The following is a 13,100-nucleotide window of genomic DNA, read 5'->3' as shown; positions in this document are numbered from 1 at the left end:
GTCACAAATGTTGCTCTTCAAAATGACCTTCAAATCCCCACCATCAAACACACAGCTATCAAATATTATCTTCGCCTGCACTCCAATATGGAACATCATTCAAACCCCCTCATCGCTCAACTTCATACAAATGCTCTTCCAGACAACCAAGTCAGACGCCTCAAACGGGAATGGCCCAGAGATCTTCTCAACGCACATTAAACTTAACCATGTATATTACTATCTCTCCCTAAATTACCTTCCACGTAGAAATTTCTAATGTGAAACTTCTACTCATTGTACTTCCCTCATCGCCACTTTTAAGTATTATCACATTTACTTATTGTACCTTTTGTATAGATTGTAAATTTTCACAAAATAAACGACATTTTTAAAAAAAAAAAAAAAAAAAAAAATTATATTTATGAATCATATATACACAAGTACCTAATTACTTAGTATCAATTTGTCAATTATTTTCAGATTCCAGTTAGGTTAGGTCCAGATTCTCCAGTGTTAAAGAATAAAAATAGATTATCAACTATTGATATAAAATAAATTTAATTATTATCGTAATTCTAATTAATAAGTAGGGCTCGGAAGTTAATACATTTTGTATTTTTTTTTGGAACTTTTTAGACGATGCTCTCCTGGCCACAAATCTGTTTCAAAGCATGTGAATCTAAATAACTAATTTTGATTTTGCATTTTTTGGTGTTTATTACTTTTTAAGTCATTTTTTGAGATTTTTAGGTCATTTTCTCACATTTTTAGTTATTTTTACTGATTTGACACTAGTTCATTTCTTATCGTTTCTTGTTGACCATTATGCCAATAACTAAACCACAGACATTTATAAAACAAATATTTTTAATTTTTTAATTTTCCTATTTTAAGAACATTTTTGTCATTTTTATGTCATATTTTGAATTTTATAGTAAAATAGAGTAAAATATTTAAAAAAAATGTATTTTTATTAATATTTGTAATTTTTTTAGGTCATTTTTTGCCATTTTTTATTGTTTTTAAGGTCATCAACTTCCGAGCCCTATAATAATAAGCGTTGGTTTGTAGATGTTTTCGTTTATTTTAAACAGTGTATACAGCTAGTATACGTCTAGTATATTTGTACTTACTGAAAACATACACCGTATCTATTTTATATACAGTAGAATCTCGGTAATCCAACACATATCAGACAACGCTACTGCCGGATTAACGAAAACGCCGGATTAGTGGGGAGTTCACAAAAAAAACGCATTTTTACTTATTGAATTTTACAATTTTACTCGTATTAAAAAATGATTTTAAAATATTTTAGATTTAGAGCAGTTTTCTTTTTGTTTATTAAGATTTAATCTGTTATTACTTAATTTTATTTAACAGTTTATCGTATACGATAGTAAATATTTTATATAAATGCATATTGGTACATATAGGTTAATACTGCCGGATTACTGGACGTATCGGATTATCGAACGGCCGGATCACCGAGGTTCTACTGTACCTCACTTTATTTGTAAGTTCAGTTCTTATCTATCTCTATAGTCGAAGAAGTTTTTTTAAACAATAAATGAGCAAAAAAAAAGGTCTTTTTTATATTGTATTTATAGGCTGCCTGCTTACTGAGAAAAGTAGGCCGGTATCCTACCACTCGGGGCCTAAGTGTGTCACCAATTTTATGAATTACATTTATAAAAAAAATATTGTGACTATAGATTTTGATTTTTTTTTAATTGAGTAACAGTAGTTCATCATTAAAAAAAAAATAATGATAACAGAAGCACTTGTTTTATGAAGTATAATTATTTGTGGTCATAATACTTAAAACAATAACACAAAAATTACACATTTGATCTTATATCTGAAAACTTTTTCAAACCATTCATTAATACTTCCATTGTCATCCCATTTTTTACTAATATTGATACTACTCCTAAACGCTCTAAATCATCAATGTTCCGTTGTTCATCATCAAAAAAAATCATATCCTCCAATTTGATATTACATTTTTTGCTTATCCTAATTAATAAAACTGAACATTAGTAATAATATAAATAAAATAAAATATATTATTTGTTACTCAGTACTCACTTATTTATATGAGTAACTTTGCTACCAGGATAAATTTGTTTGTTTTGAAAATATTTATCCCAACCAAATAATTGTATGAGTTGTTCAGCCCCATCAATTTCTCCAGTTCTTGAAGCTACACTTATGCCAATATTTTTGTCCTGAAGAAATTTCAAGATTTGTGGCACATCTGGATAATGTTTAATTTTACGACCAGTAAAATCTAATACAATTTTAGGGCTAAAAAAAAACCAATAATAATATTTATAGCTGTTCATAAAACTATAAACTTACCCAGATTTATGAAAAGGAGGATTCACATGAGTGTCAATCCAAAATGGCCACAATGTATAATCTATAGAAAAAAAATATATTATTTTTAGAATCTGTACAAGTTTAAAGTAATTATTTAATTGTTTAGAAGAATAACAATTCCTGAATTACTATCTATTCTTTGTTAATTAAAAGAAAATGCACACCTTTTTTTAAAGTATATTTTCATAGGTAAATCTTTAAATTAGATATTTTTGTATTTTATTATCATTAATGTGTAGTATGGATATTCAAATGAAGTAAATATTAGCATTTTAAAATTTTTCTTACAATACAAATATTTTAAAGGTAATGTAAAAAATTATTAAGCAGTATACCTAAATCAAAAACAGCCATCTTCGGAACTCGTGTTATTGTCTCCTCTAATGAACTCGCCATGTTAGTTTTAAAAACAAAATTATTTAAAATCAAATATGCTGACTATAGAATTATTAATGTATTTTGTCAAAGATACTGAAATATTGTCAGAAATATAAATGATATAACTGTTATTCTAATTCTCAATTAATCAATTACTAGTTTTATAATTGATCATGACGAAATAAACTTACTTTATTATGGTATTGAGTTGAGATCACTGATCAATCAACCATTAAGAAATAAATTGATAAAAATTAAAAACATTAAAAACCACAGATATATAAAAATTATATTTTTATATATCTGTGTTAAAAACATTTACTTTTTAATCGCAGTAATAGATACAAATCTGTATTATCTTAGTCCGTGATATCAATACCTATATTCTGTAACCATGACCGATATCGGTACCTACCGGTACTTCCATTTGATAACACAAGAAATAATGATAATAAATATGTGTTGTGTTCATGCATACACTACATACTGTCTACTACATAGTGCATGATATTATAATAATATATGATCTGTCTTTTTAAAAAAATTGCCAAATATCCAATTGCGATTTGCGTTTCCACGATTTACGAAAAAAATTAAAATCTTCATACGTTATGAATCAATATAAAATAAAATCTGATACATTCGAATTCGTTCTATAAATTTAATTTTTATTTATTTGTGTACTTAGAACATCTAAATAAATTTAAATAGGTACATCTACCAATGAAGTATTAGAAATAAAACCAAATTTTGTTTGTAAGTTAATTTTACTTTTTATTCATCCTGATTAAAATAATATATATAATAATGCCTTAAGTAGGTACCTACCTAATTAAATTAAATGTAATTGTTATAGACACATTTTTAACAATTTAAAACCTAACAGTAAAATATTTTAATTAAATTTAAAAGATATCTATGTACATCTTAATAATTAATTTTTTTAATTTTAATCATTAATAATATATTTTTCATTTTATTCAAATCCAATTATTTTATTATGGTTTATTGTTTGATAAATTAATTAGTAATGATCAGTATATACTAGTAAATTTGTAATATATTTAAATAAGTGTACATATGTATCTGTATAATTTATAATATATAAGTCAAATCATGCCTTGTGGTTAAAAAATTATTTTAAAAAAATGTGTTAAAATTAATCTAAGTAATTATAAATGTAAATGTAGTTCCATATAAAAAAATTTTAATCTATAATATCACTTGAATTTTGTTTATTAGTAATCACCATGAAATTACCCTCGTTTACTACAATTGTGTCTGTTTTATTCCTATCATACTTGGGTAATCTCTTTTACTCGATATGGGTAATGGTACAACCACCATCATGTACTAGTGAAGGTCTATGTTTGAAATCATTTTTGTTACGAAAACCTAACTTAGAAGTAAGTTTTTTCATATAAATATTTATTATTTCATTTTATTATTCTTATCGTAATAATATCCTAGCTCACAATATTTGTTGCACCACATTCAAACCCTCGAGGATCGGAAGTTATATTTGTAAACAACTTCCTGTTACCAAATTATAATGTTTCTTATGAAAGGTAAGTGTGATAATATATACTACTCATTTTTTAAATATCTTTGAATAACTTTATTGTTTTTATTGCAGATTAATGTCTGTAGAATTACCAAGACTAACCAAACAAAATGGAACATTGTATGCACATGTATTCTTAAGTAAAGTACAAGAACCGAGTTCAAGAATTTATTCTGGCGATAAATGGACCAAATTATTAACCGACCCTGAAACTGTATACACCTTAGTACCAATGTCTATTTATAAAGAACCTCAATATAAAATTTTTCAATTATTACAAGATGAGGAAAATGTAAAAAAGAATGTTGAAAAACCAGTGACACATATTAAGGCTGTATTACCAGTTAGCATGTTAACAGAACCATTACATATATCTCAAATTCATATACCTAGTGATATTTATCAATATATAAGGTAAAACTTATATGAAATTTAATAGAATTATATTTTAAAATAATAAAATTAAAGGAGAGTCAGAAAATTCTTAGTTATATAATTAAAATATTTATGTTTATAATAATTATTTCAGGTTATATGGAAAAAAACAAGAGTATTTACCTATATTCCTACATAATTCTCTTCAAGATAGATCCTTCAATGTTACAAAAATCAACAAAAACATTACACATGTACCTATTTTGTTGCGCTATGAACCTTTAAGTTACACTGGGCTAAGGTAATATAATTGTTTACACTATTTCCCCTTTATTGATATTTTGGTTTTATACTCAAAAGTAATCGATTTATTGGAATGAATTAATTAAAATTTTTAACATGCATTTATAAATAATATAGATCATCCTTATTATAGATGTGTTCTGGATAAATAATTTGTTATTAATTGGTTACTGAGTACTGGCCAAGTAAAATTTTTAATACTTATCAATTGTTAAGTATTAACCAAGTAAAAACGTAAATATAAAATGGGTACCAATTACTTATTACATATAAAGAAAATAATAATTAGTCTTCAACACATTAACTGCCATATGACCACCAGCTGTCACTCAATATGTATTATCCACATGCTAAACATATTTTTCCACGCCATTCCTAATTTAGATGATAATATTGAATGTTGTAACTAAAATAATGAAATGTAAATACTAAAATAAGTATTAAATAGTAAATACCATACAATATTTTTTTTAAATTCACTATTTAAAATATTAAGTAAAATCTCTTTGAAACATAAAAAATAAAACAAATTAACAAATCACTAATGAAACAAACTACATTATAATACCCCACCAGTAATTAATAATATTAAACAGTAAAAAATAATTTAAATTTATTTATAGTAATATAAATGAACAAAATTTGTTTAATATACTAAAGCTGAAGGAAGTCTACGTCTTTTAGCTTCATACATTAATCCTGCCTCTAAAAAATGTCCTCTTAAAGTAAATACTGGATTCTATCACTGACAAATATTTTTGTTGAGGTAATGTATTTCCAATAAATAAGTCTTTCGAAATATATTTTCCTCAACTCAATGGAAATACATTTTATATTAAATATTTTTCAAATTCAACAACTAGATCTTTATTAAAACTATGGTAGTCATTCCAATCTGTGTAGATAAAAAAACAAGATACTTTAGTTTAATATTTAGTGTTGTTGCAAGTTCTCTATAAAAATCCCAAAATAATTTTCTTTTTCCAGCATTCAAATTTTCTACAGGAGATATATTATAAAATATTATTTTCTTGATTGTTTATTTTACAGTTTAAACCTTTAGTCTAAAAAATGTGGCTATAATAAAGTTCTCATATTTGATAACATTTTCAAACGTTTTAGAAGATAGGTAGTAATCCTTAGTAGTCCCAACTTCAAAATGTAATGTTAGATTGATTCAAAAATGTATCCAAAATCATTATTACTAGGATATAACTTAATAATAGATTTATTTGAACATTTAAATTTTGTGAGTTTCTTAAAAGGCTTTAATAAATATATAAATAATTCTATTAATTATCAATCATTTACATTAAAAGAGAGTAGTCAATTTGACATTAGATAATATATTATATACTAAAATGACAATTTTTTTATCTAACAATCGTTCTAGTACAGCGGTTCTCAACCTTTTTCCATTCACGCACCCCTTGAGCACTCACTACTACTTTACGGACCCCCAAATGCCAATTTGTTATATATTGTTACATAAGATAGATATGAATTTACCTTTTCCGCCATTACGCTTTTTTTTTCCCGGGGACCCCCTAATACCTACTCGCGGACCCCCGGTTGAGAACCACTGTTCTAATATATAAATCTATAATTCTAAATGAAAATAACAACTGTTGTTAATTTGATTTGTATTTTTATAATTCTATCTAATGAAGATAGTAGGTTCTCGTACTACCAATATTAATAGGAAACAAATTTATTAAAAAATATAAATGAATAATAGTGCGCCAAATATAAAATAGATAGATAAAATTAAGACATATTTAAAAAAAATAAAATATATTATTTTAATTTTTTATTCATACAATCCTAATGCAAATTTCCTGAATATATCTCTTAAATAAAGTCCCAAGATTAGTTTGGATTAAAATTGTTTTTACCGAGTTATCGGTGTAAAAATGTCAAGCTTTTAAAAAAACTCATCTTTTTATAAAGAATTTTAATTTTGATTCAATAAGTTTAAAATAGTATTATTATAAATTCTCCTCTATAAATTTCATAAGTATTTGTGTACACACTACACTGTACATTTCAATAAAATGTCTTACAATTTACCGATATCAATCACAATTCACAGGACACAGGTAGAAATTACCATTAGCCAATATCCACATTTCACACAGCTGTCGAAAACTCGAAAATGCACAATATATCGATAAGGTATCACAGGTTATAACAACAAGTTGTTTCCATTATTACAAATTATACACGTATTATTTGTTTGGTCGTGTGTTTAGTGTTTACAGTTACACACGTCACTTACTACTCAGAGATTACAAAACAAGTTCTGTATTACTTAAGCATATCATTATATCAAACAAAAACGGATTCTATTAAACATTAGATGTAAATCTTTTTACACCCTTCATGAAAAACATTCCAAAATAAGCTTTAAAAACAAACTTCTGCTATATAAAACTTTATTAAAACCAGTGCGGTCTTATGGGATCTGATTAAAAGGTACTATTAAGAAAACAAATACAAACTAAATACATACCTTTCAATCAATAATATTACGTATGATTACAAACGCGTCTTTCTACGTATCAAACCACACACTCCACTCGCATTTAAATATTCAGACAGTCTCAGAGGTACACAGCAATGTCGTCTTACAAGCTATTTCATTACATCCTGGCTAACCATTCGAAGCTTCTAATCCATGTCCTTAACTATGTCAAAATTTCAGGAAATCCGTCTAGAAGGCTAATGAGAAACTGATGTATAGAGCCCTATTAATAATATAAAAATAAATAAATAATTAATTAAATAAGTTTAAGACATAATATCATTCACGACAATTAATGTTACTGTTTAGTAGTTTTTTTTAAATAAAATCTTTCATGTACAAAATCAAATACACATATGTATTCCTTTCATCATAATTTATGCTTATTTTAGATTGTATATTTTCGTCTTTTAAAATACATTTTAATAACTTACGACTAACAATTTGTTATGAAATAGTATATAATGCGTTTTGTTTGCCATTTGTTCTCGTATAAACGCGAGATTTATTTTTGTAATCCTAGTAAGAAAAATACATTTGGTTACAATTAATTTGTTCAATTGTTTTAAAATGTACCAAAATTAATTATAATTTATCACCTTAGATTCTTCCCATCATGGTTATATTAACGGTGTATAAATGGTACATATATATTTATAAAAAGATTATCAGTGTTTGCCGATTAGTCCAGATATGAGTTGAATAAAAACTTAGTGTTAAGCTGGATACCGGGTAAGGGTCGAATCTTAAATATAATATCAACTAATTGCCGAGTACCCTGAAAGGGTGGAGTACGATTTTTCAAATTTTCAGAACCGTGTTGCATTCTCGAAACATCTCTAATTTCCTTTTATCAAAGTGATTTGACCTTTTGCAGTTGGCGGGCCAATTTACACTTTCATAAAAACACCAGGAGACACCAAAAGAAAAATAATATTATTTACATTTTATTTTATTATTATTTTATTACAAATATATTTTACATGTTATATAATGCACAAATTATTACACCACAGATTATGATGATTAGATTACTTATATTAAGAATTTAGTATTTATATGTAAAAAAAATTAATATGATAATTGGCATTATTTCTCAAATGCCAATTTTTCAATATCAATTGAGCACCCTGTGATGGTTGATCTGAAAACCATAAAACACAAAGAACACACTTATATTCGTCATATTATGATTTCATTATTATGTTATTGTGATTTTATTTTTAATGTCTTTTTAGGGTGGGGGGGACAAAAAAAAGGCTTCGAAGACCACGGGTTGGACCTTCTGCCATACATAATTAATTTTCCATATATTATGTATTTACAACATTATTATTATATAGTAACTTTGATTAATATTTCGTCTCAAAATTGCCAAATCTATATTTTATTTATTTATTTTTTTAGAATATTAACACAAACTCAATTAGCTATGGTAACATTACAACAATTTGGATTCAAAAATAAAGATATTGATGAAATTAAAGCTATTTTTGATACAAATCATTATTTGTTATTAATTTCAATTATTGTTGCATTTATTCACGTGAGATAAAAATTATAATTTTTTTTTATTGTTTTTTATGAAATCAAAATGTATTAATTTATTTGTTCACAGATATTATTTGATTTCCTAGCTTTTAAAAATGACATATCATTCTGGCGATCAAGAAAATCTATGGCTGGATTATCATCGCGTCTCGTTGTATGGCGTGCTTTTAGTCAAACAGTTGTATTGCTTTATTTAATCGAGGAAAAAGCTTCAATGTTGATCATTGTACCAAGTATAATCAGTTCTATAATAGAGGTAAAAATAATAAGACATTTCAATCTATAAAATAGTTACATAATTTAAATACCAGGTAATTCACTAAATATAAAACACTTGTAATTTAATAACTATTAACTATTACGTTAAAAAAAAAAAATTACATAACTTTAAATAGTTACAAAACTACATTTTTTTTTTAATTATTTAAGTTTTACATTTTTTATTTCATCATCCAATGATAAATATATTTTTTGAATTTTTAAATACAAAGTACTAAGTGCTCTGCAAAGATACAAACTTATTTTTTTCAAATGAGAATCCCTTTTTCTACTGTAAATTATTCTAGTAATCTAGTGGATACTTTTTCCAAAAATTTTGATGTATCAGAATCAAAATTTGAAAAGTACTCGTAGTTTTTGAATTATTTAACTTTATGTACAAAGGATAATAGGTTTAAAAGGAATGGGAAATTTAAAGACTAAGAGGATTTGTTCATTTTAGTAAAATACATTTAATATTTTTTTTTAATATAATATTAGATTTGGAAAGTATTTAAAATAATACCAATAGATTGGAAAAATCTAAAATTAAAACAATTAACTCTAAATCGTGCTGAAGAAGATACTAAAAAGTTTGATGCTGAATCCATGAAATATCTTTCATACGTTTTATATCCATTATGTGCTGGTGCTGCTATTTATTCACTTATTTATGAACCACAAAAAAGGTTTGATTTATAACACATTTGATTTGTATATGATACTTAAAATTTATTAATCTAAAAATATATTTAGCTGGTATTCTTGGAGTATTAAAAGTCTTGTGAATGGAGTTTATGCATTTGGTTTTCTTTTCATGTTACCTCAACTTTTTATCAACTATAGACTTAAATCAGTAGCCAATCTTCCATGGAAAACATTTATGTATAAGGTAAATTTTTAAGCATTTTAAAAATACACAATTTATTTTGAATTATTGTGTTATACAGGCATTTAACACTTTCATTGATGACTTGTTTGCATTTATTATTCCAATGCCAACTGCCCACCGATTAGCCTGTTTCAGGGATGATATAGTTTTTCTCATTTATATCTATCAAAGATGGTAAACAATATCATTATAAAATTAAAATCAATATAATCTTTATTTAATCATCAATTATGATATTAGGTTGTATCCTGTGGATCAAAGTAGATTTGATGAAGATGTTGAAGTACTTGAATTGCCTTCTGAAGAATTAAAGACAAAAACTGATTAATTTGTTGATCATTACATTTTTTATATTATTATGATTGTGTTATAAAAATAAAATATATAATTTTTGTTTACACTTAATGTCTTAAAATATATTTTTTTTGATATGTTCTTTGTGATATTTTAAACTTATGTAGTTATTATTTTCAGTACTTATAAGTGTGTAAGTTATATTAGACAAACACTTTTTTCTTTTTATAAAATCTGTCATGAAGACAAATAATAATATATGTTTCTTTTTTTTTTTTTTTAATGTAACTAAAACTATTGTTATATTAAATATTGTTTTTTAATGTTATTTTGGTGATTGATTTAAAATATATATATATTAACTATTTTTTAATAAGTCATGAAAGCCAGTAATTAATTTAATTAATTTTGTGTTCATTATTTTAACGTGTTACTGGCTAATTTAAGTTTATTTAAAATGAAATAATTTGTATATATATTTTTTGTTGCACATAACTAAACATTCAAAATGTATAACAAATAGAGTATTATGTATATAACTATACTGTATATTTTACTAATATTTTCAAATATTTTTATAAATATGTTACTGGTATAATTTTTGAATTTGAATTAATTATCATGTTTGTGTGATTACATTACAACAGTTTGATTTCTACAAATAGCCACTTTCTTACTGATAGTATTATTGATTTTCTTTACCAGTAAAAATTCTTTAATTAGTATTTGACAGTTTTTTTTTTTTTATTATTATTAAATGTGTACTAAATTATTAAATAATAACTAATACATTATCAGTGCAAAGAAGAATTACTGTATTTTAAATTTTCTCAAGTGCAAAATCACATATCTCCGTTTATAGCATTATTTAGTATTTATTTATTGTAAAAGATGTGTGACATTATTGTTAAATATCAAATATTTAATCACTCCTATTTGTTTTATAATTTGTTAAGTATTTCTTCAATAAGAAGAATTAACAAAAATTTTTTACAAGAATGACTTACTATAACTTTAAAAAAATAAATTATCAAATCACTTTCAAACTTGTAGAATCTTAAATACTTGTTATTAACATATTTACTAGGTATAATTTAAAATTAAAATCCTGCGATATGATAGATGATGTATACTACTTCTAATCTCATATTGTAGTATTGAACCACTTTGTCATTATAATAAATTGTTACTATATTGAGTTAGAAGAAAAATAGTATTCATTGATAAATGACGATAAATGATTATTCAAATATTAATAATATAATAACCATATCAAGAAGAAAAAAATTTAAAGAAGTTCATCCGAGTCTAATAAAATGTATTGCATTTATTGCATGGTCACATATTTTGTTGCATGCTAAAGTAAACTATACTAATTTCTATACATTATAATACAAGTAAAAAAAAAATATATCAATATTTAAAATTGTGCAAATGTATAATTTATTTTTAATCAGGGTATTTATTACATATTACATTGAATTTTAAACTTTAATAATCCAAATCGCAATTTAATTTCTTCATTGTTTGCGATGAATGAAAATTTGTTTTACTAATTTATATAAATAAAGTCTTATCAATATAAATAAAAACAATAAATGTAAAATAAAAAAAATTCTTTTTTAATTCATTTTAACTGATTTACAAGTATTGCGAGATTGATAACTGGCATTTGAAAATCATACCCAGTGTTAAATAACATATCTAAAAGTTTAGTGATTTCACTCATTCGTGTTTTTCTTTCAGAATTATACTTTAAACATTTTGCAATTAAAGATCTAATATTTCTTTTTTTGGATACTTCAAAGTCCATTTGTAAAATGCATACGCAAAAACTAAAACATCTTTTGAATGCCAAATCAAATGCCTTATTATCACCATATAAAAGAGATCCACTAGTGATCTGATTCAAACGCTCTATAATATAATCCCACAAAGTCATTTCTCCAAAACATTTCCTATATGGGCCAAGTATTAATTGTTCATACTCTGTATCCATATATTGAGCGCATGGCGGATGCATCTTAAAATTTTGATCAAGAACATTATAATATTGTTCGACTGTTGCATCTTCTTTGCATTCTAACATTTCATTGACTAAAAACTTCATTGTGTCTCCATTGAAAAAAGACGTCTTTGTTATGTACATTACAATCAATCTTATGTTTTTTGGTCCCTGGTTGGCAGCTAATTCGGCTAAGTTATTACTGAAAGGATATGCAATATCAGAATGGGCGTTTTCCGGAAAATTTTCTTTGATGCACTGGCAGACTGTGGGTACATACTGAACAGGGCTCAATCCGTCTAATGATGATATATATTCTTTTACTCTGCTATCTTTCAAAATGTTCATGATGCCTTATTTGAAAAGTAATAATATTAGTTTCGTTCAATTACCTATTAAATATGTTTATAGCATGATAGTAGTTTTATAAGCTTGTACAAGTAAAAACCTGAAAAAATTGAAGAGAGTCTTAAAAAAAGGTAAAAATAATAAATGAATACGTTAAACTTACGTGTTCACTATAAACTAAAATTAAAGAATAGACTTCTTACTTCTTAGGTGAATTACTGAAATAATTATAATAATATAT

The 13,100-nt window shown here is 24.9% G+C and overlaps 3 protein-coding genes across 4 annotated transcripts; 1 reads left to right on the top strand and 2 right to left on the bottom strand.

The window, feature by feature from the left end:
* Positions 1 to 1,763: 1,763 nt before the first annotated feature.
* Positions 1,764 to 3,053, bottom strand: LOC112599678 (magnesium-dependent phosphatase 1-like). The gene is made up of 5 exons (XM_025346691.1): positions 2,937 to 3,053; positions 2,703 to 2,838; positions 2,347 to 2,407; positions 2,074 to 2,292; positions 1,764 to 2,001 (listed from the first exon to the last, which is right to left on the bottom strand). The coding sequence occupies exons 2-5, from the start codon at positions 2,761 to 2,763 to the stop codon at positions 1,824 to 1,826; spliced, it is 519 nt and encodes a 172-aa protein (XP_025202476.1). The 5' UTR covers positions 2,764 to 2,838; positions 2,937 to 3,053; the 3' UTR covers positions 1,764 to 1,823.
* A 415-nt stretch (positions 3,054 to 3,468) lies between these two features.
* On the top strand, positions 3,469 to 10,617 carry LOC112599677 (cleft lip and palate transmembrane protein 1-like protein). Of its 2 annotated transcripts, XM_025346689.1 has the most exons (11): positions 3,469 to 3,501; positions 3,988 to 4,151; positions 4,216 to 4,313; positions 4,382 to 4,723; positions 4,839 to 4,985; positions 8,919 to 9,057; positions 9,130 to 9,318; positions 9,822 to 10,009; positions 10,077 to 10,212; positions 10,271 to 10,386; positions 10,453 to 10,617. In XM_025346689.1, the coding sequence occupies exons 2-11, from the start codon at positions 3,996 to 3,998 to the stop codon at positions 10,538 to 10,540; spliced, it is 1,599 nt and encodes a 532-aa protein (XP_025202474.1). In that variant the 5' UTR covers positions 3,469 to 3,501; positions 3,988 to 3,995; the 3' UTR covers positions 10,541 to 10,617. The 2 variants fall into 2 exon arrangements, with proteins under 2 accessions (XP_025202474.1, XP_025202475.1); XM_025346690.1 differs by lacking the exons at positions 10,271 to 10,386; positions 10,453 to 10,617 and having other exon boundaries at positions 9,822 to 10,008; positions 10,075 to 10,193.
* Positions 10,618 to 11,983: 1,366 nt separating this feature from the next.
* Positions 11,984 to 13,100, bottom strand: LOC112599676. Its single transcript, XM_025346687.1, has 2 exons — positions 13,023 to 13,100; positions 11,984 to 12,959 (listed from the first exon to the last, which is right to left on the bottom strand). Exon 2 carries the CDS (start codon positions 12,857 to 12,859, stop codon positions 12,134 to 12,136), a length of 726 nt encoding a protein of 241 aa, XP_025202472.1. The 5' UTR covers positions 12,860 to 12,959; positions 13,023 to 13,100; the 3' UTR covers positions 11,984 to 12,133.

The sequence above is a fragment of the Melanaphis sacchari genome, unplaced genomic scaffold (genome assembly GCF_002803265.2).
Source record: "Melanaphis sacchari strain LSU unplaced genomic scaffold, SCAv2.0 Contig54_pilon_pilon, whole genome shotgun sequence".
In the NCBI taxonomy this organism is placed as follows: Eukaryota; Metazoa; Arthropoda; class Insecta; order Hemiptera; family Aphididae; genus Melanaphis; species Melanaphis sacchari.
This window is presented reverse-complemented; position numbering and strand designations above follow the sequence as displayed.

What these genes read in the sequence shown, in the direction of transcription:
- LOC112599678 (XM_025346691.1), bottom strand. Translation starts at nt 2,763, where the DNA reads ATGGCGAGTTCATTAGAGGAGACAATAACACGAGTTCCGAAGATGGCT. An exon ending in CCTCCTTTTCATAAATCTGG is followed by an intron (nt 2,293 to 2,346) that starts GTAAGTTTATAG and finishes GTTTTTTTTTAG; the next exon opens with CCCTAAAATTGTATTAGATT. An exon ending in AAAGTTACTCATATAAATAA is followed by an intron (nt 2,002 to 2,073) that starts GTGAGTACTGAG and finishes TTTATTAATTAG; the next exon opens with GATAAGCAAAAAATGTAATA.
- LOC112599677 (XM_025346689.1), top strand. Translation starts at nt 3,996, where the DNA reads ATGAAATTACCCTCGTTTACTACAATTGTGTCTGTTTTATTCCTATCA. An exon ending in GATATTTATCAATATATAAG is followed by an intron (nt 4,724 to 4,838) that starts GTAAAACTTATA and finishes TAATTATTTCAG; the next exon opens with GTTATATGGAAAAAAACAAG. An exon ending in ATTTATATCTATCAAAGATG is followed by an intron (nt 10,387 to 10,452) that starts GTAAACAATATC and finishes TTATGATATTAG; the next exon opens with GTTGTATCCTGTGGATCAAA.
- LOC112599676 (XM_025346687.1), bottom strand. Translation starts at nt 12,859, where the DNA reads ATGAACATTTTGAAAGATAGCAGAGTAAAAGAATATATATCATCATTA.